This window comes from Trichoderma evansii, assembly GCF_050947405.1.
Source record: "Trichoderma evansii strain SZMC 28006 chromosome Unknown GGI43scaffold_21, whole genome shotgun sequence".
NCBI lineage: Eukaryota > Fungi > Ascomycota > Sordariomycetes > Hypocreales > Hypocreaceae > Trichoderma > Trichoderma evansii.
In genome coordinates this window covers 380195-400920 of record NW_028145185.1, presented here as the reverse complement: position 1 = coordinate 400920, position 20726 = coordinate 380195, and the positions used below count along the sequence as shown (strand labels likewise).

Below are 20726 nucleotides of genomic sequence, written 5' to 3'. Positions count from 1 at the left end.
TCTGCCTTATGAAAGCGTATGGTTGGAGCTAGCGTCAATCTCTAAGAGCTTCATGTGGCGTTGACCCCACCACGACTGTTCTGGGAGTGGGGCAAGATTCTCACTTGCTCGCTGATCTCATGAAGCTTCACATATTCTTTTGCTTACATGCTTGTATAAGACTATCCAACCAACTTTTATCAAGCTCTCAATAATCAAGTTATCAGATAAAACATTTATTCCCCTCATTCTGTGCTTCTTATTTACTTCATACTCCAGCTCTAATCCTCATACCTCTCCAATCCAATCATGTCATCATCTACCGCAAAGCTATATCCTCCATCCAAGGAAGCCTCCTCCACAGCTCCCACCAATCCTCTTCCGACTCTCCTCCAAACTCCATCTGGTCTAGCCATACTTGAGCTCCAAGGAACCATCAACCTCCCTGAAGATGCCAATGGAGAGCCTCTAAAGGATGTGGAGGCCGGTAGACTAGAATTTCCAGATTATTCACCAGACGCCATTGGCACTGCCTGGATGAAACGAGTCCATTTATATATCGGACAGCATCAACGTCTGCATGGCGAGGTGAAGAAGCTTCCCAAAGCGATTGCTGTGGTGAGGAAGCGCCAAAACAAAATGCTGCAGAGCTCTGCCGGGTCATATATGGAACAAGGGGATAACCTGGAGGTGGTTGAGATTGTCAAATACAAACTCATGTTTACGACTCGGCCAGAACCTGTTGGAACGGCTCATGCACCAGCTTCATGATAGAATGAGAAGTGAAAGACACGAATCTTTCCTTTGCGCACTTCAAAACGAAAACTCGGATCATAATCTTTAATTGCTCAAGTGACGGCATGCTCAAACCTTTTTAGTCTCATATGAGATAAATCCAACCACTTATAAATACCAATCTCTCGCCAAACACAATGAATAACAGCCTGATACGCCGCAACCTTATAAACGCAATCATTACCGTCGTTTGAAAATCCCGAAATTCAATCGCAAATAATCTTCATACGCATACACATTCATACAATCATCACCAAAAATACCAATAGACAATACTGGCTTTTGTCTCCCGCATTAATAGCGCATCGTTCAATGAAAGCACAAAATCTAGGATTAGGTAGATAAGAGTCAAAGTACAAGTCGGCGACAGCAAATAATCATAAAGGGGTATTCATGTCAAGGGCTACTGTGAATAAGAAACCGACTTGGCGTTAACTTATCCGTTTCATAGAGGGTGCCAACACATGGCTATCTATCATTGACTCATCTATATAGAGTAATACAGTGTATATGTCACTTTTGACTTGTTGAATGAAAACATATCCAATATACAATACCGCACTGTCGTTAAAATCATGAGATGCTCTAGCATCACGCTGCCACACCCTCCAATGGCTTTGTCCTTCCCAGCCCATCTCTGCCATAGTAATCCATCGGGTATATGCCATCACCGCCGTCCTCCTTACCCCAACCACTTCTCTTGCCCAACACCACAAGCGCCTCATAAGGAGTCAGGAGCGGTCTCGGGAAAGCGTATCCCCAGTCGATACTCAGACGAGGGCAGGCCACCTGAACCCAGCACTCGACGTCGCTCATCATGGCGAGCTTGCCGGGGAAGATTTCACTGAGGAGGAGGTCGACTTTGGGGATGCCGCGCTCGGCCAGCTCACGCTCGATCAGGGCCAATGTATGCGGGTTTCCTTGACGACCAAGAGATCCCAGGATAAGGCCCCAGCGACGGGCCTTGCGGGCAGTCTGGATGGCAGAGCGACGCACCGACTGCATCTCGTCATGGCCATAGGTCTCTCGCGTCAACTTACGAGAATACGGATCATATCTGTAGGCGGGGATGGAAGGGTTGTGGATCATGATACTCTCAAGATGGAAGCGTCCGTCACCAAGGTACAGAATCAGGTCGATACCGTCCTCGTCCTGCAAGCGTGGCGATGTGCAGCCCAGAATCTCTCCCTTGCTGAGCGGTCCGATCTGCGGCACGACGACGCTGAAGCCAGCGGCCTCGAGACTGCTCCGCACACCGTGAATAGTGGCATTGAATTGGATGGTACCAACAATGGCGATGGTCTTGCCGCTGGCAAAGTTTCGCTCCAGCGAGTTCACCAGATGCGACGTATCGATGCTGATATCGACAAAGACGTACAGCGTCTTAATCTTGGTCACATCCACAGGGATCAAACAACTATGCGCATAATGCACCAGCAAATCGCAACCCAACGCTCTCGCAGTATAATCATCGATGCAGCAGGCGCCGTACGTCACGTCGCCCATGATGAGAGTCTCTACGCCGGGACAGAACTGGGTTATGATGTCGGAAATGGTCGTCGCAAACAGGAGCAGGCCTTCGGGCATCTGCAGCGCCACCTTTTTCGCACCAGACTCGCGCACTCGGTGTATCGTCTTGGGGATCTCGAAGTTGTAGTTGGCCGGTAGCAGGGCTATGGCTTCCTTGATGCTGGGGTCTTCGGAAATTTCTTTGGGTACTCTGTTAAGGAGTCGCGGGGCTCGTCGAGGTTTGGCGGCTGCATCGTATGAGTGTTAGAGAGGTAACGAAGCAAAAATTGAAGATTGTTTGTTCTTAATTCCAACATACCCTGAACAGCGCCACTGCCACCCTCTTCCGTTGTTCCCTTTGCTGCCGCCGCTTCATCTGCTGCTCTTCTTCCTACAAATCGCCTCTTGGGCTGTCTTGTTGTGGGTGCCGCATTCTCAGTGACCTCACTGTCTGGCTTATGAACCTCCAGTTGCGATTCTTCGATATCTGCCGCTGTGCCGAGGCCGACAAACGCCCTGTCGTCTTCCATCTCTAAGTGATGACTGCTGTGTCTGTATTTCCAACTTTTTTTTGTGGCCCCTCGCTGCCCCTCGTTCTTGTAAACGTGCTGCGATATCGTATGCGGCACAATAGGTGGTTTAATGCGATCAAATCTTTCGAGATCGTATAAAAATGGGGTTCGGTATAGAAACAATTTTTTCTTCGTTAAAAGTCGTTATTTCAAGATTGGTGGCTTGTAAGTGACAAAAGCTTTTTGCGCCGTAGCTTGAAAGATGAAAGAAGGTGGTGGGGTGATGTCGATAAGCGTCCCCGCAGTGGACTCTCTTGTCAGCATCTTGACAATGCAAGGCCGCTGATTGAACGCATGTAAGTGCACGTATCTACTCTGTACTGTTATCGAACTTCTGCAATCTTCAGAAATTATTCATAAACTCATGATTTTATTATTATAATAATTAAGACCTCATCTGCTCAAGCAAAATAAAATACTACATTATGTTGCACTCCCACCTCTTTCTCTGGTAAAGAGTTCTCGTCCTTACGAACTCCTCTACTTGTCAATGCTAAACCTGTAACTCGCCTGGACAACATACGGAGCATCTCCAGGTCCAAAGATCTGCTTCCTTCCCCACTCAGGGTTGTTGATGCCGTCAATCCAGTCCTCAACCTCCATAACGAGACATCCATATTGAGGGATCGTCCTCGGGAACTTCTTGTTGTTGTGCAGACCCTGCGTCGTCTTCAGCGCCAGAGAGCCGTTCTGGCCGTTGCAGCTGTACACCTGGAAGGCATCCTGGTCGGAGAAGACGTCCAGGTGGATGCCTGACCAAGCAGAAGACAAACTTGCGACGGGGCCTTCGGTGCGCCAGTCATAGTTGCCCAGCGCGCCGCGGTTGGTAAGATAGCAAGTATCTGTAGGTCTCGCTGTTAGTCCTATTTACTAATGAAAACAAATATCAGGGAACGAATCTTACCAAAGCCGGTACAGTTGTTGCCGCAGTTTTCCTTGATGCCGCTCTGCTGGAAGCCCTTGCCCAGCTGCTTGGGCGCTGACCAAAAGTCATTCGCCGTGTCCTTCTTGTTTGCGAGAATGTCGCCCGTCGGGATCAAGAAGCCGTCCACACCGACGCGCTGTCCGCCATAGGGGAGGTGCAGCGTGTGGTTCAGCGCCGTCTGGGTCTCATTGTTGGCGAAGCCATCCAAGTTCCAGTACGTGTGGCTACTGAGCATGATGGGTGTCTTCTTTGTCGTGGCCTGAGCCACCATGACAAAGTCCCATTGGTTCGGCTGCACCGTGTATGTGATGTGCGAGATGACCTCGCCTGGGAAGCCCTCTTTGCCGTCTGGATCGACGATGCTGAAGGTGATGCTGGTGGGAGTATGCGACGTGACGGTGAAGTTGCGCCAGTCCCAGCCGTCGGGCCCTCCATGCAGAGTGTCTGATCCATTGGGCGCGGCCGGGGTAGGATTCTCATTGGGCACGGTGTGGTAGGTCGTGCCGTCAATGGTGAAGGTGCTGTTCTTGATGCGATTGGCATAGCGACCAGGCACGCCGCCAAAGTGCGGGTGCTGCTTGTCAATGCCATAGTAGGTCGCATTGTCGAAGCCGCCGACGAGGTCGCGCTGGATGCCATATCGATCATTGATGAACAGATTCGAAACGGACGCTCCGTAAGGGATGAAGGAAGCCTCAATGCCCTGTGCGCGAATCCAATACTTGCCATTCTTGTCTGGGCCGTCTCCTGTGCTATCAGCGCCGGCCGCAAAAGGAATAGCAGAGGCAGCGGCCAGAGCGGCCAGCGAATTGCTCGTCAACTTCATGATGTCTTTGAGCTTTTGCTTTCTCCTTTACTTAAAACGACACGAGTCAATCAATCAAAGACAACTCAAGCGGCGAAATCTTGGGACAAGCAGTTCGCCCTGCAGGACAAGCGTGTAAGACAAGCGAGACAGAAAGACAAGGAGCCCGAGACATTCTGCCAGCTGGGAGGGGGCCAACCCTCCAGTATTTAACCAAGTTCGCCCAGCTCTCGCCTCAATGTTACTTCGCGCGCAGCAGCATCTCGTGTTACCCGGTCTGTCGTCCATCCGCATGACGCAGCGATGTAGGTCCCGGCCAACCTCTCCATGTCCACAACAGGCAATAGATGGCGATGATCGGAGACACTTGAGAGGGGTACCCCGTAGAATTGCATGAATCAAATGGCAATCTCGGCCCGGATCTTCTGTTGGCGCTGCTGCGATGAGGAGAGAAGAGTAGCGGGAAACAGCTAGAGAATGCGGAGAGTGGGCGAAGGATCGTGGCCATTTTCCGGGGTTGGGCGAGGCTGGTTGTAATGCATGATGTGATGTCACATCGCGATATTCGGATATAATGGCCCCTTTTTCTTTTCCTTGTTGTTTTTTTCTGGATTCCAGTCAACAATCTCTTTCAACTGGAGTTAATCAATAGTTTCCTATGTTAATATGAGACATTGCTTGTACATTTCTCTATTACCCGTTACTGTAATTCTCGGTAGATTCGCACATCACCAGTAACTCGCAGATAGGCTTGACAGGTACCCAAAAGCCGGCCCAGCCCCACAAACTCCACGCAATCGTCGTCTTACCGACAATCCACGACATCCCCAGTGCGGAGAAACAAAAGCAGCAAAAACATGCACCCCTGAACAACATCTCGAACATCACTGGCACGGCTATGTCAGATGCGATGGCTTCATCTTCTTCCCGTCAATAATACTAATGTAAGCACAAGAGCTAGGTTAAAATCAAAGTGCCGCCAAAAGTGCCCCCAGATCCTGCAAGGCTAGCCATCACGGCTGGGCTTTTTTTCCCCTTCAACTCTTAGTGGCCTAAGCGCTCCAATCGCTACGAGTCCCGGCCACCAAACTAACCAAGACGGGGTTGTCCTTTAAAGGTCATAATAACGACAACACGCAACAGAAAGCGAAAATCGGCTTGATTGGTTAGATAATCATTGATGGGCGATCGACAATCGCTACTGTTAAACATGGCTTAGCCTAACGCGGTAGATCGGGAAAGGCTCGTTTTAGCCTCGTGTTTATGATACACAGCAGCTCTTGGCGATTGTTCCACAAAACTTTTGTATAAACCCACTATTATCAAACGTCAACTCTTTCATTCATGACAATTCAGCTGCCATCTAAGACGCTTTTCCTTTGTATAATCCAAATGGATTCAAATAATAACCGTGCGCCATCATAGCATAACCATACAGCTAAGCTACTAAATAGAGTTAAACCCCCAGTATAGGCATTACTCTTCAGATATTACTAACACGATAAGGGACAAGATGCACAATAAATTTCTTCTCAATGCCTTTGCAACTTTTGATTTTGGTAAGATGAGCCAGTCATACTATATATGTATGTACTCAAGAAGTTCACTATATACTCGGTGTGTGAAAAGATAAAATAGTTATATACAGAAAGAATCAAATGTACGTTTTGTTATACAACACTCCCTTCCTTCCCTTAGGAAGAGAGAAGGACAAAGCTTTTGAGCTTTTTACTGGCAAGAAGACCAGTACGAGCCCTCGGCAACGCAAGTGTATGGGGACTGGCACTGGGTAGGACCAGTGTAACCAATACCGCCGCACTATTATCAAACTGTTAGCAAAAATGTTTTAAAATTAATAGGAAGGAAGTTATCTTACCTGTCCCCACTGGGCAACGCTGCCAACTCCGCTGTTACCGGTGGTTCCAGTGCCTCCAGAAGGAAGGGAAGAAGAAGCCGGGGGAGAAGAAACAGTAGAAGAAGTGGCAGGAGGAGAAGAAGCGGTAGAAGAAGTAGCGGGAGGAGAGCCACCACCGCTGACGGGGGTGCCGTTGCAAGGAGCACCGGTGGTGAGGATGCTCTTGACCTGCTGGGCGTAGTTGCAGCCGCCGCTGGTGTTCTCGTCAGAGTAACCAGCGTCCCAGAGCATGACACCGCCAAAGTTTGACTTCGTCTTGGCGTTGTTGACGATGGGGGCCAGATCCGAGGGGGCAGCGTAGTAGACGGCACCACTTGGGTTTCCGTTGGAGGCGAGGGGTCCGGCAGGGGCACCGAGGAAAAGCTTCGCGTTCTTGGACTGAGTGGTGGAGACGAAGTTGGTCCAGTCGTCGTAGTTGAGGGGAGCCTGGCCGGACAGACCAAGAGAGCAGGTGGGGTTGTTGTTGTAGAACTGGATGAAGAGGTAGTCGAAGACGGAGTTCTGGATCATGACGCCCATGTTCTCCTCGGGCAGGGGGCACTGGGGAGCACCGGTGATGTAGTACTGGTTGGCAGAGTCCTTGGCGAAGTTGGAGCGCAGGGTCGCAATCATGAACTGGTAGTACTGGCTGAAGCCGCCGTTGACCTCAATGTCAAAGTCCCAACCGTTGACAAAGACATCGCCAAAGGGGCGCTGGACAGAGGTGCTGCCAGAGTTACCGTAGGCGTCCCAGAGGTATTGACCGATGGTCTCGGCCTGCTGCTGGGACGTGACAGAGTATGAGCCGGCAGCACCACCGAGAGAAACAATAACCTTGACACCAGCGCTCTGGCAGGTCTTGATCTCGGAGGCCAGGTCAGAGCATGACTGGGGAACGCCAGTAGTGCCGACGTAGCATTCATTGCCCATGTTACCAGAGGGGAAGTTGCCAGTGGCGCCGTAGACGTCCAAGAAGGACAGGATCAGGATATCAATGCCCGCGGTGGACGTGCAGTAGCTAGCGAGGTTATCGTTTTGCTTGCCAGTGGCACCCCAGTAGACGGCGTTCTGATAACCGGAAGCTTGACGAGTCGCAATCGTCCTGGTAGGCGCAGCGGCAGCGAGACCAGCAAGGCCGAGGCCAGCAAGGAGAGCGTGGGAAAGCATCACGAAATTGGCTTATACAGGTTTTGAAAAAAAGGATTGGATAAAAAGTTGGAAAAAATGGGTGTGTATGTATATACAAATGAATGGTAAGCCTGCTACCAAAAAATGTTGAGATAGAATAAAGAAAGGAAAAAAAGGAATGTGGTGTATAAGCCCGTGTGCCTGACTCTTGCGTGAGGATGAAGAGAGAGGGATTGTCGCTCTCGAGGAGAACAGACAGTATATATAACCAGCAGAAACACCGAACCCATCCTGTGGGGATAGCATCGTGAGAAACAAATCGAAAAAAAAGGTCCGGCTGAACGCCACCAATCGGGACAATATTCACTCCATCGCAATGGGGGGCCAGGGGTAGCCTCATGGAAGACACATTCCTCATGCAGCAGCTAAGCACCAAGGTGATGTGAAGAGAAAATAACCTGATGGCTAAAGCTATTCGTTTCACCTTTTCCACCCCCAAAGAAACAAAAACAAGGGGACGTTACATCATTGGCCACTCGGAGCTTGCCATTCGGGGCCTCGTGAGATCTGGCCCACGCCATGTGCCGTGTGTGTGCCAACAAGAGGGTACAGAGATGCTGCTAGCATGAAAACGACAAGAGGGAGCCACGGCTCAGGAATCGCAACTCGGGGCCATGGCGTCAAAATGCCTGCAGGAACTCGCAAGTGCCATGCAGGAACAGACACAAGCGTGGGTGTTGGTAGCCAGGCGGCAATAGTGCATGTTTCATGCTCTACACTAGTTTCCTAGTCAGGAAGCTTCCTGATAAATGATACTACTATGCCATGACTGGAGTACGCATGTCCTCCAGCTAATCGCCCACGGCGCAGAGGGCAGGTCTCTTTTAGGCAGGTCTGGACAGGCCACCGGCATCGGTTCGCCGAGTTGGCGCCTTGGGCCGTCTAATCAGGAACGCCCGTTGAGCCCGACAGGGGTAAGACTGTAACACTTGGCCCCCCGGGATAATCAAGCGCCATGTGCGTGTATTCAGGCATTATCATCATCTTTTTTGCCTCTGTCTTTAAAAAGAGGCATGTTAGTAATCACATCTTACAGGGCTTTGCCGCGGGGCTTTCTATACATGTATCGCAAGATGCTACGTTCCTGCGTTGGCGCCCATGTGGGACTTGGACCATGCTGAGAATGACAGCTGATGATGCCGCAAAGTGGTGCCCTGTGGAAATAGTGCTGAGGCGTATTATCTACGACCTACTACTACAATCTACCAAAATATCCATCAGACCGTCAGCAAATTTGCTTCAGAAACAGCTATCGTGGATACTAGCACTACGAGCGAGTGCCATTCAGGAATGTGTCCATTGATCGAACAGACATGGCCAAAGCCGACGATAAAAATGCTACAACAAATCAGATCCCTCCTTCTCGTTTTAGCTGGTCTGATACCCATGTATTCAGCTTACTGTGCTAGATTCTTAGTATATACGACTATTGTCTTCTCAGCTCTACCTATATAATACGCCACGCCCACTAGCAAGGACAAAAACTTCAGCTCTATATACTACGTACGCCACGCCAGCTGCCAAGGACCAAATCTTTGGCTTCATTGGCGGCCTGATGCGCGGCCTGCATACCTATAGATCGTCGAAGTACCAACGACCAAATCTTTGGGTTTATTGGCGGCCTCATGCGTGGCCTGTATACTATAGATTGTTGAAGTACCAACGACCAAATCTTTGGGTTTATTGACGCCCCGATGCGCGGCCTACGTACCTATAGATCGTTGAAGTACCAACGGACCACCTTCAACGATCTATAGGTAAAAGTATGCAGGCCGCGGATCAGGTCCAGGTCGCCAAGAATGGATAGGGCTGAAGGCTGATAGAGCCTACAAGGCGCACCAGGCGAAGCCACATCAAGCCACAGGCGTGTTTCACACGGCTATTGGCCCGTAAGCCGCCGAGTCTAATTTAAGGGACCTCCATTACCTAATGCGCTAACGTGCCGCTGCGGAAATGAGCCTCGCAATAGGATTAGTTGACTAATATAGAGTTAATCATAAAACAGCTTTAACGTCTCGCATAAAATCATCATCATATCATAATGCTCCGTCCTCATCTATAATCTGTAATGCTCGTACGAGCCATACAACTGGCTGGCCTGACTCGAGCCTCTAATAACTTTCTATTTTCATTCTCACACTCACACTCACACTCCCACTCCCACTCTAGTGAAATAATTTGATTTGACATTTACTCTGCTGCCTATATTCACGCTACAACCCTTCATCCGTAACCATGCCAGATTGCTCGCCCACTTCCGACGCAGTCGTAAAAACCAAAGAAAGAAAATAAACGGTACTAAACAGCTCCTGCAACTCGAGACTTGTACTTCTACCTCAAATATTATCACACACTTCCAAGCCAGCCAACTATTTATAAAACTCTACCTCCACTCGCCCAAAGGAAAATAATAAGACGGTCCATCAAGGGCGCCTCTATGCGTCAATCAAGTTCTCCTCAGCCTGCTGCCTATCGTTGGCAGCAACATCGGCTCGAGCCTTGCCCTTCGCCTTGGAGTCCTTCTGGGATCGCTGGTAGAACTCGTTGAGAACCTTGGCAGGAATACGGTTGAGCAGGTCCTTGGGGTAGATTCGGAGCAGGCTCCAGGCCAGGTCTAGTGACTCGTAAATCGTTCGGGACTCGTAGGCGCCTTGGCTAATGAATTGACGCTCGAACTTGTCCAAGAACTCGAGTGACAGCTTATCCTCAGATGATAGAGCCTCCTCACCGACGACAGCCTTCATGGCGGCGGCATCACGACCAATAGCGTACTTGGCATACAGCTGGTTGGACACATCACCGTGGTCCTTGCGAGTCATACCTTCACCAATAGCAGACTTCATCAAACGTGACAGCGATGGAAGCACGTTGATTGGTGGGTAGATACCGCGGTTGTAAAGAGGTCGGTCGACGAAAATCTGTCCCTCGGTAATATATCCTGTCAAATCGGGGATAGGGTGGGTGATATCGTCGTTGGGCATAGTCAGGATGGGAATCTGGGTAATGGAGCCATTTCGTCCCGTCACACGGCCAGCTCGTTCGTAGATGGTCGACAAATCAGTGTACATATAACCGGGGAAACCACGACGACCGGGAACTTCTTCTCGAGCGGCGGAAACCTCACGAAGAGCATCACAGTAGGCCGACAAATCTGTCAGGATGACCAGGACGTGCTTCTCAAGCTGGTAAGCGTAGTACTCGGCTGTTGTAAGGGCGAGACGAGGAGTAATGATACGCTCGATACTATTGCAATGTCAGCTATGAATTCCGGTATATCTTTGGTGGTGAAGGCCAAGGGAGAAGAGAGTCCTTACGTAGGATCGTTGGCCAAGTTGAGGAAAAGTGTGGTACGCTCCAAACTGCCGTTCTCTTCGAAATCGCGGGTAAAGAATCGAGCAGTCTCCAAGTTGACACCCATGGCACCGAACACAATGGAGAAGTTCTCCTCGTGGCCGTCGTGAACTCCTTTGTTGGTAATGCCCTTCTGCTTGACCAAACCAGCCTGTCGGCAAATCTGAGCAGCAATTTCATTGTGTGGCAGACCAGAGGCTGAGAAAATGGGAATCTTTTGTCCTCGGGCGATCGAGTTCATGGTGTCAATGGCTGAGATACCGGTCGCAATCATTTCCTCGGGGTATTCCTAAACCTTTGTTAGCCCAAGCGAATTCGGATAAGGAGTCGAACATGAGCGGCAACTCACTCGGGAGAAGGGGTTGATAGGACTGCCGTTAATGTCGAGGTACTCTTCCGGCAGCACCTTGGGGCCCTTGTCGATGGCTCGTCCAGATCCGTCAAAGATACGGCCAAGCATGTCCTCTGAGACACCAAGCTTGAGGTTTTGGCCGGTGAACTTGACACGAGTCTAGGTGTACACGCAAATCTTATTAGCCGTTATGCCTTCAGCAATTGATCGTTGCTTTCACGTACCTTCTTCACATCGATACCAGGAGTACCCTCGAAGACCTGAACGACAGCTCGGTCACCTAGCCTTCACAGTTAGAAACTCCATTCCAGATAAGCACTGGCAGCGCCATGCTCATATATGTATATTCGTTGACAAAGGGCCATCACACACCTCGAGCTTCCAGAACCTGACCGTTCCTCTCCGTACCGTCGGGCAGCGTAAGTGTAACAATCTCATTGTATCGCGGGAATTTGACCTAGGTAGCAATCGATTCGTTAGCACCTCTAGATAACCAAGCATTGCGTATTCCATTCGATACCACTGCGCAGCGCAGCGGAAGGGATTGAATCCAAAGGAATCGAAAGGGATAAGATAGATGGCGTACATTCTCGACAATAACCAGAGGACCGTTGACACCGCTCACGGTGTTATACTGCAGTTGTGGCACAACCGAGTAAGATGACGAATTGCGTGGGTCCGCCATTGCTGCGAATTCTATGTCGTTGTATTTCGTCTGGTATCTTGCGAATTTGCGTATAGCAGCCTCGAACTTTCCTGGCTGGAATTATGCTTCTGTCGTTTCTCGGTATACAGTCACTGCACAGCAGCACGAGTCGTCGTCGGGGATATTAGAAGGAGCGTCAACAAGGACAGATCGATTGGGCGAGCCAGGAGGCAATAAAAGAGACGTCAAGATGCGGGGCACTCAAGTCCGAAGCAGAATAACCAAGTACAAACTCGATGCCTCAAAGCTTAAGAAGATGGATGAGGGAGCGCGCTCACGGAGGATGAAGCGAAGATGGAGATCAAAGGTTCGGAGTCGGAGAGAGGAAGAGAAGGCTGGAAGCGAAGCAGCTCGGACGAAGTGGGGACGCAGAGACGCCTTTGCTTTACCGGTTTAAGCAGCGACTGGGCTTTAGTGAGCGTAATTAGTGCTGTTCGCCGCCGCAGCCTTCTGTAATGCGCTGCGCAAAAAAAAGTAGACCCCACGCCGAAGGTCTTTTTGTCGCCTGGAGTCAAGATTTGGACAGCGAAAAAAGAAGGTCCTTGGCAGGAGAGCCGCCGTGACATCACATGACATATGTGCAGCGTTCTTGTTATTAGGCGATGCCATTCTCGCCATAAGACGGCAATACTGCTTTTGAACGGTATAGTACTTGTATATAGCCAAAGCCGCAAGTTTAATTTCATCATCAATAGCTCTTGCAGGCATAGAGGCACCACCTTGGTAGCCATTGAATCATCCGGGTACTTTGCCTGAGGGGAACGAGACAAGCTGCAGAAGCTGTAGCTGCAGAAGCTACCCCTCCAAGCGGCATCTTATAACAGGGTAAGCTCGGCCCCCATTGAATGGGCATCATGATGCGTTTGTATTCAGAGGAAAATGAACAAACTGCTAGATTAATTTTTACATATCAATTATCTTGTCTTTAAGTCATATTACCTTAAACACATGCCTTACGCCTTTGCAGCCTCAGCTACCTTGGCCGCCTCAGCACTCTTCCTCGATCTCGCCCCCAAAACCGCCTTTCCAACCGAGCTATCATTTGCCTTACCCAGCTCCTGCGTAATCCAAGACCCAATATCCGTCACCGCATCCAGATCAACACCCGTTTCCATGCCCAGTGTCTCCATAAAGTACACCATGTTCTCTGTCGCGACATTGCCTGTCGCGCCGGGGCTGTAGGGACATCCTCCTAGCCCGCCTACGCTGCTGTCGAATATCCGGATGCCGTGCTCCAGTGACACGGCTGTGTTAACCAATGCCTGGCCGTACGTGTCGTGGAAGTGCATCGCAATATCCTCGGTGCGGATGCCTGCCGAAGCCATGCACTTCAGCAGCGCGCTCGTCCGAGGCGCGGTGCCCATACCGGTGGTGTCGCCCAGAGAGATCTCATCCGCGCCGGATTCCAGTAGGTCTGTAGCGATCTCGGCCACCTTGTGAGGGTCGACGTCGAAGCCCTCGAACGGGCAGCCCAGGACCACGGAGACGTAGGCTCGAACGCGGAGTCCCAGCGCCTTGGAGTCCTGGATGACGGCCTTGAACCGTTCCAACGATGTCTTGATGTCACAGTTGAGGTTCTTCTGCGAGAAAGACTCTGTAGCAGCCGCAAAGACGGCCACTTCCACTGCCGGCTTCGTAACATCAGGGTCTAGCTGCGTAGCAAATCTCCCGGGGTTCTGCTTGAGCAGCTTCTCCGCATTCTGCAAGCCCTTTATATTCGGCGCGAGGAAAGAGTAGGTAATCGGAACGGGAGCCTCAATCTTCTGCTGTAAGATGTGCTCCAAGATCTCGTCCGAGTTCGCCATCTGTATTACTTGCCAGTCAGCCTTCCTTTCTTCATCTGCATCGGCTGATAACCCATGGGTCGATGGTCTCTTCCATTACCTGAGGAACCCATTTCGGGGCAACAAAGGAACCAGCTTCGATGCTCGACAGTCCCGTCTTCGCCAATCGCTCAATCAACTCAATCTTGGTCGCCAGCGAAATGGTCTTCTTCTCGTTCTGTAGTCCGTCTCGTGCGCCGACCTCGACTATCCTGACTCGATTGTCGGATGACGTCTGTGCTCGGCTGGCCGTTGCGAACCCTCTGTGCACATACAGCGGTGCAGAGCGCCTGCACGCTCGGCAAATGGACGAACGAAGGAGAGACATGGTGAATTATGGTGTTTGGAGGAATGCAACTTGGTTGAGAGAAGCAGAATTCGCCAATTTCTAGTGGCTAGGAAGAATCGCTATGCAGTTTGTAGCAGCTGTTGGCTTAGTTGCAGCGGGCGGCGATTGTCGCGTAGTATCGGCCCGTGGCACCACCCCCGGACGGCTATTGCAAGTCGCACTCGCCAGCTTGGCCCGGGGAGCGCCCTCCGCATTCCTCGGCTTAAAAAAGCAGCGTCTGTTTAGAGACGCACCAGTGCAAATTCGGACCGCGGACTAATTATAAACGAGATCGAGGTACTCTTGCCAAGCATTGAAACTGTACAAGATTTTTTACTATAGTGCTTCGGTAGTATGGTAACGCAATATCACAACAGTCTACCTGGGCATTAAAGCTATACAGGGTAATACGTATCACAGATTTGGTAGATTATTAATAGTCTTCTTATACACCAATTGTTTGAATAAACTCTTATAGATAACAGCGTCTGTTGGCTTCTTTCCATTTACAGATTTGCTTTTTAACATTAAAAACTGAGGCTCGCGACCTAATAAAGAAAATACACCCCCTGTCCAAGAAGCCACGGGGGCGGGATTAGGTGGTACCGATTTTAACAGTCCATACCCTCAATATCCATGACTCCAACAGCAAAAAGAAAAATCAAACTTAGTACTCAGCCTCCATCTCCTCGTTGTCGAGAGAGTCGGCAGCAACCTCCTCGTAATCGCGCTCCAGGGCAGCGAGATCCTCACGGGCCTCGGAGAATTCACCCTCCTCCATACCCTCACCAACGTACCAGTGAACGAAAGCACGCTTGGAGTGCATGAGATCGAACTTGAGGGACAGGGATGACCAGGCCTCGGCGATGGCGGTGGTGTTGGACAGCATGCAGCTATTACAATGTTAGATCAGATAAACTTTATATGGCGTAAAGGGGAGAAATTAAACTTACACAGCACGGTTGACCTTGGCGAGATCGCCGTTGGGGACGTTCTCGGGAGCCTGGTAGCAGATACCCAGCTTGAAACCAGTGGGGCACCAGTCGACGAACTGGATGGTGCGCTTGGTCTTGAGGGTGGCGACGGCGTTGTGGGCGTCGTTGGGGACGACATCACCACGGTACAGCAGACAGGTGGCCATGTACTTGCCGTTGCGGGGGTCACACTTGACCATCTGGTTGTTGGGCTCGAAGCAAGACATGGTCATCTCCTGGACGGAGTTGGCCTCGTGGGCGGCCTTGGCAGCAGAGATGACAGGAGCGTAAGCGACCAGAGGGAAGTGAATACGAGGGTAGGGGACCAGGTTGGTCTGGAACTCGTTGAGATCAACGTTGAGGGAACCATCGAAACGCAGAGAGGCGGTGATGGAAGAAACGACTGCATCAATACATGTTAGCATTTCCACTCTTTTCAAGTCGTCCAGATATATCCTAAGATATCAGATCCAACTTACCCTGAGCAATCAGGCGGTTAAGGTTCTCGTAGTTGGGGCGCTCGAGGCCGAGGTTGCGGCGACAGATGTCGTAGATGGCCTCGTTGTCGACCATGAAGGAGCAGTCAGAGTGCTCCAGGGTGGTGTGGGTGGTCAGGATGGAGTTGTAGGGCTCAACGACGGAGGTGGCAGTCTGAGGAGCAGGGTAGACGCAGAACTCGAGCTTGCTCTTCTTGCCGTAGTCGACGGACAGACGCTCCATGAGGAGAGCTCCGAAACCAGAGCCGGTACCACCACCGAAGGAGTGGAAGACGAGGAAGCCCTGAAGACCAACGCAGTTGTCGGCAACACGTCGGATCTTGTCGAGAACGCCCTCAATCAGCTCCTTGCCGACTGTGTAGTGACCACGGGCGTAGTTGTTGGAAGCATCCTCCTTGCCGGTGATCATCATCTCCGGGTGGAAAAGGTTGCGGTAGGTACCGGTTCGGACCTCGTCGACGACATTGGGCTCCAAGTCGCAGTAGATGGCACGGGGAACGTACTTGCCCTGGCCTGTTTGAAGCAGGTTAGAGGTGACATATTCCTGATGGCGGGTGAAAACACGGTATTCGTAAACATACCAGTCTCGGAGAAGAAGGTGCTGAAACCCTGATCGGGGTCCTGAGCCTTGCGCTCCTCAGTGAGGTAACCATCGGGCTGTAAAGGAGAAGAGATGTTATTAGCTTCGTGTTCTTGGGCGTGTGCGAGGTTTGTAAACAATGGCTCAAAAGCCGCAGAACGGGGTGTGGTTATGTACCTGGATACCGTGCTCGAGGCAGTAAAGCTAGAGAGAGGGAAAACGTTAGCTTGGATGCTCCAGAAACAACAGCAAATCACGGGTGCCAATGGCAGAGCAACTCACCTCCCAGCAGGAATTGGCAATCTGGCAACCAGCCTGGCCGACTATCCTCCAAAAGTTAGCATCCTCAACTCGTGGTATTGGGCGCCCACGATGCGGTGAAGCGACGCGTTTGTTTGGTGGGGAGAGGGGGCCTAAAGGGGCTTTCCCTCGGGTCGAGCTAGCACGCACCGTTGATGCTGATAACCTCACGCATGGTGAATGCTTTTTCTGTGATATCTGGACGGATGAGACGAAGTAGTAGGAATAGGGAATGAGTGCAAGATTGAGCCCGGGGAATGCAAAAGAAAAAGGCTTTTATTACGGGGTTCCAGAGGGAAAGGTGGTGAAAAGGACAGGAGGATGGAGAACTTGCAGCTGGTTCGTAGAAACGAGGTGGGGGGGAAATTTGGACGGACAGGGGGGGCAGCACCAGGAAGCGCAGAGGAGGGGAGGTTTGTTGACTTTTTCTGCTGGACGGGGGGTCCTGGCGTGGCTGGAAGAGGTAAGCGCGTCTGCGAGTTGAGCCCCCTGGTCGCCTCACCGCTCTAGGCGGGCAGCGGATTATTACAGCAGTATATTGCCGAGATTGGACGCTGGCAGTTGAAGTGAAGCTATCTAAATGCTCTGGCGCGGGTGCGCTATCACGACGAAGCAGACTACGCTGAGCTTTTTGCTAGCAGACACGTAGAAGCAAATGTAAACAGTTTAGCAGCTATCGCGAGCGTAAACAGTACTACTGGGCGGCTAATCCGTCACCAAGCTAATACCAGACAGCTTAGGTGCCACAGCTTAGTACCTGAAGCCAGACAGCTCTGTACCTGTTGGCAAAGGCACGGCACAGCAGTGCGGTGCCCAAAAGGGGGTCTTGGAGGTACTGTGTACATGGTATCCTGTACGCCATCCGACAGACAGTACCCGTACAATACAGGTTCGACCATCAGCCAGTATCCAAGCCATTTCTGATGACTGAGACCAACTACAATGCTCGGGTTGCCGCGATGTCTTTATATATAGGCCCTCAAACGCTCATACTAGCATCCATCTGCTCTGCATCTTCACATCCACCAAATCGTGCACGCGTTTCACTAGTCCAGCCAGCCGCCATAACTTGCCACCATCGCCGCCTAACCAAAAGCTGGGTAGCGGGCGATCCAATCCAGGAGCTGGCTTGATCAAGTACAGTGTACATGCACGGAGTTGGCCCCTCCCTCGCAGCTGTCCTGAGCAGGGCCCGCTGAGCACCGCTATCGCCTCATTACCAAGCAGAGCGGGTAGAGAAAAAAGAGCGAATGCGATCACGAAGTACCATAGACACGCTTCCCCAAAGCATAAAGACCATTAGGAAGCAATATCTTTTACTAAGGGGGTTCAATCAGTAGCTGTGCCAGGTGCAGATACGGCATCCATATGAGAGAAATGCAGTCATTATCTTTTCCACAATCGCACCGTTTATCATATCAGACATCCCACATCTCCATCCCATCCCATCCTCTCCTTTTCTTAAAGACTACTGTTTGGTCCAACCCACTCCCGTCTCAGAACGCTATTGATTAATGCCTGTAACCATGTGAACAGCACACACGCATAAAGAAAGACATCATATGTCAATATGTGCCAATATGTCCGTTTCCTAATAAATAGCACCTCATCTCCCGGCTTCTTCCCCGACCACCGGCTTCCCCCTAGCCTCTCTTCCCCCAAAGTCCCCCTATACGGTCTTCTCCCAGTCCTCTGGATAACTCACTGAAGCCCCTCCCTTTACGACATGGGCCCTCCCGAATCGATGGGTTCGCCCAGACTTGCCAGCACAGCTCTCCACTATAAATGTGGTCAAGCGCCTGTGCTGTCCTGGTCATAGCCCATGACAGGGAAGCCCCATAATGTCATAGCTAGCCTCCTGACGCCCCGGCGATCGCTGTGCTGCGTTATTACAACTACATTGTGCTCAAGACATGCTATTTCCTACTCTATATCCATCGCCACCAGTCAAAAATGCTTTTAGTATCACTAGTGTAAGGACTACGAGTAGCATCTACAAAAGAAAAAGTTATCAAGGGCAGAATTCTCCTGGCCAGTACCGTATGTCACTTGTGGGAGGTGGAATTCCAGAAGCACGTCGGAACGATATTGGAACCAGGATAAGCAGGTCGGCTAGACCTCTTATGACCCCATACCTTTGACAGAAAAAGGAGTCGATGTCATTGTATATATTACCCGTAATTGTGCATCAGCGTAGTACTGAGTGCACAAAAGACTCGCCCAGTCCCGTGATGAATTCATGCTGCTTGGCGAAAGTGATGAATTAACATCCATGGCTACTAAAGTATTAATTTGGCAATGATGATCATCCAGGGCCAAATTTCCCATGGCACTAACAACTCATTTGATCCGCGCCTACTTTGATGCTGCGTCCGAATTAGCAGACTGGCAGAGTCTGTATAAGAAAGCATCACTGATCGAATCGAGATTTTGCCTCGAAACACCGTGAGGTTAGCATTTTCTTGGCAAATACTATTATTTCTTCGAGGATATGAACGCGTTTTGTTTTATGCTCCCTGAGCCGTCGTTGAAATTAGGCTTTGCTGCCTGCCTACCTATCGAGCTGGAAATCCCTGTTTTCTTCATCGCATGTTGCATGGCTGTAGAAGGCTGAACACCAACGAACGTCTGAATAAAGTGTGAATTTGCTGTGAAAATATGAAAGAGATAATTTAGAACTTTCATCTAGATTCATCTCTTTCCACGATAATCATGGATTCAATGCTCCAACTCGAATCGCTTTTATTCATGTAGGGTACCTTACCTTGAGCACGTACATGTACCTTGTACCACTAGCACAAAGGACAGCCAATAACAAGCGCGCTCTGCCGCCACTTATCCAGATCCCGTAACCACCAAGGTCGAGACAGCTTCGCGACCCATTGAATGGCATCTCCATCTCAGCTGGACCACGGCTAATTGAGCTCTCAATCGACACGACAATCTCAAACATCTTCATTTTTAAGACTTCAATTAAGATTAGGGACATTTATCTCCTCAAAAAACGGCCGCATTACTACCAAAATAAACAATGTCAGCCCTCAAGCCTCATCATCGCCGCCATCCGCACCAGTCCTTCTCTGCTCTCTTCTTTCTTCTCCCATTTCTCTCTCTCCTCTCTCCAACCCACGCCAACACTGAAAAAGCAATCTTTATAGGCCCTGAGCCCATCACGCTATCCAACCTCCCCCCAGCTCTGGAAGGCCAAAATATCCCTATCCTCGGCCCATCCACCCGCTGGTCTATCCGGACTAATCTCACTCGCGTCTTTCCTCTCCCACAAGAAGAAAAAGAAGAAGAAGAAGAGCAAGGATATGCATCATGGCTGCTTCTCGACAATCTCACGCCAGGCCAGCGCTATGAGCTTCGCGTTTGCTGGTCCGCTCTTGTAAGTGTCTTTTATGTTCCTCCCTTCGAAAAGATATAAGCACGTTCTCTATATAAATACGACTATTTCCTCTCTATTCACCCTTCGGAATAAATTTGTTTCAATCTACTCACACATCCAAGCAACCAACCGCCTTCACCCTAGACACCTACACCCTCTCCACCATTTTCTCAACACCATCCCTCCTCCAGTCTCTCACTCAACATACCACCTCGACCCAGCAGCTAGGCGATGAAGAAGGCTATCTGGAGAAACGATCAAATTACCCTTTAACAGCAGCAAATGGCTCTTCTGTCCTTCTACTGCGAGTCCTCGCCGCCGCAGATTACTTCTCTCACCACTCATCGCTCATGAAGGATCCTCCCCCAGTGCTGGTCGACCTCATCCTGGACCCGTATCTCTACAACGTCTTGCCTCAGTCATTGGTTCCAACAGTGGGCTATATTGTTGTCATTAGCATCGTTTCATGGTTTGTAGCGCGTTGGGTCTCTAATGCTTTGGTTTCTGTTGCCAGCTCTGGCAATAATGATCAGGCAAAAAAGGAAAACTAAAAATACGAAAGTCTCCACGAAAATAATAATAATAATAATGATAATGATGATTAAAGCTGCTTTCCCTGCATAATAGTACACATAAACTTTGATATTGTCTCTCATCAGTCTCCGAATCCTCGGCAACAATTTGTTACTCAATTCCACTGTCACTTAGTCGACATGCTCGCTTTAAACACATCACAACATGATCTCTCCTATATATCGTT

At 50.3% G+C, this 20726-nt stretch overlaps 6 protein-coding genes across 6 annotated transcripts; 2 read left to right on the top strand and 4 right to left on the bottom strand.

Moving 5' to 3' along the window:
* Positions 1–70: 70 nt before the first annotated feature.
* Positions 71–1057, top strand: GGI43DRAFT_191101 (chromosome transmission fidelity protein 8). The gene has a single exon (XM_083199948.1). The coding sequence runs from the start codon at positions 289–291 to the stop codon at positions 748–750; it is 462 nt and encodes a 153-aa protein (XP_083057472.1). The 5' UTR covers positions 71–288; the 3' UTR covers positions 751–1057.
* Positions 1058–1365: 308 nt separating this feature from the next.
* On the bottom strand, positions 1366–4606 carry GGI43DRAFT_424959 (2-(3-amino-3-carboxypropyl)histidine synthase; the record flags this gene model as incomplete). The annotated part of the gene is made up of 4 exons (XM_083208441.1): positions 1366–2531; positions 2603–2835; positions 3379–3697; positions 3760–4606. 4 exons carry the CDS (start codon positions 4604–4606, stop codon positions 1366–1368), a joined length of 2565 nt encoding a protein of 854 aa, XP_083057471.1.
* A 1564-nt stretch (positions 4607–6170) lies between these two features.
* GGI43DRAFT_191080 (glycoside hydrolase family 18 protein) lies at positions 6171–7857 on the bottom strand. Its single transcript, XM_083199947.1, has one exon. The coding sequence runs from the start codon at positions 7644–7646 to the stop codon at positions 6453–6455; it is 1194 nt and encodes a 397-aa protein (XP_083057470.1). The 5' UTR covers positions 7647–7857; the 3' UTR covers positions 6171–6452.
* A 2245-nt stretch (positions 7858–10102) lies between these two features.
* On the bottom strand, positions 10103–14227 carry GGI43DRAFT_424956 (P-loop containing nucleoside triphosphate hydrolase protein; the record flags this gene model as incomplete). Its single annotated transcript, XM_083208440.1, has 8 exons — positions 10103–10910; positions 10982–11307; positions 11368–11529; positions 11595–11650; positions 11743–11827; positions 11957–12066; positions 13128–13881; positions 13961–14227. The coding sequence occupies 8 exons, from the start codon at positions 14225–14227 to the stop codon at positions 10103–10105; spliced, it is 2568 nt and encodes an 855-aa protein (XP_083057469.1).
* A 429-nt stretch (positions 14228–14656) lies between these two features.
* On the bottom strand, positions 14657–16945 carry GGI43DRAFT_413674 (tubulin alpha chain). Its single transcript, XM_083206936.1, has 7 exons — positions 16729–16945; positions 16561–16601; positions 16456–16482; positions 16280–16355; positions 15681–16211; positions 15181–15604; positions 14657–15120 (listed from the first exon to the last, which is right to left on the bottom strand). The coding sequence occupies exons 1-7, from the start codon at positions 16751–16753 to the stop codon at positions 14895–14897; spliced, it is 1350 nt and encodes a 449-aa protein (XP_083057468.1). The 5' UTR covers positions 16754–16945; the 3' UTR covers positions 14657–14894.
* Positions 16946–19346: 2401 nt separating this feature from the next.
* Positions 19347–20537, top strand: GGI43DRAFT_413671 (uncharacterized protein). The gene is made up of 2 exons (XM_083206935.1): positions 19347–19966; positions 20089–20537. The coding sequence occupies exons 1-2, from the start codon at positions 19610–19612 to the stop codon at positions 20515–20517; spliced, it is 786 nt and encodes a 261-aa protein (XP_083057467.1). The 5' UTR covers positions 19347–19609; the 3' UTR covers positions 20518–20537.
* The last annotated feature ends 189 nt before the right edge of the window (positions 20538–20726 follow it).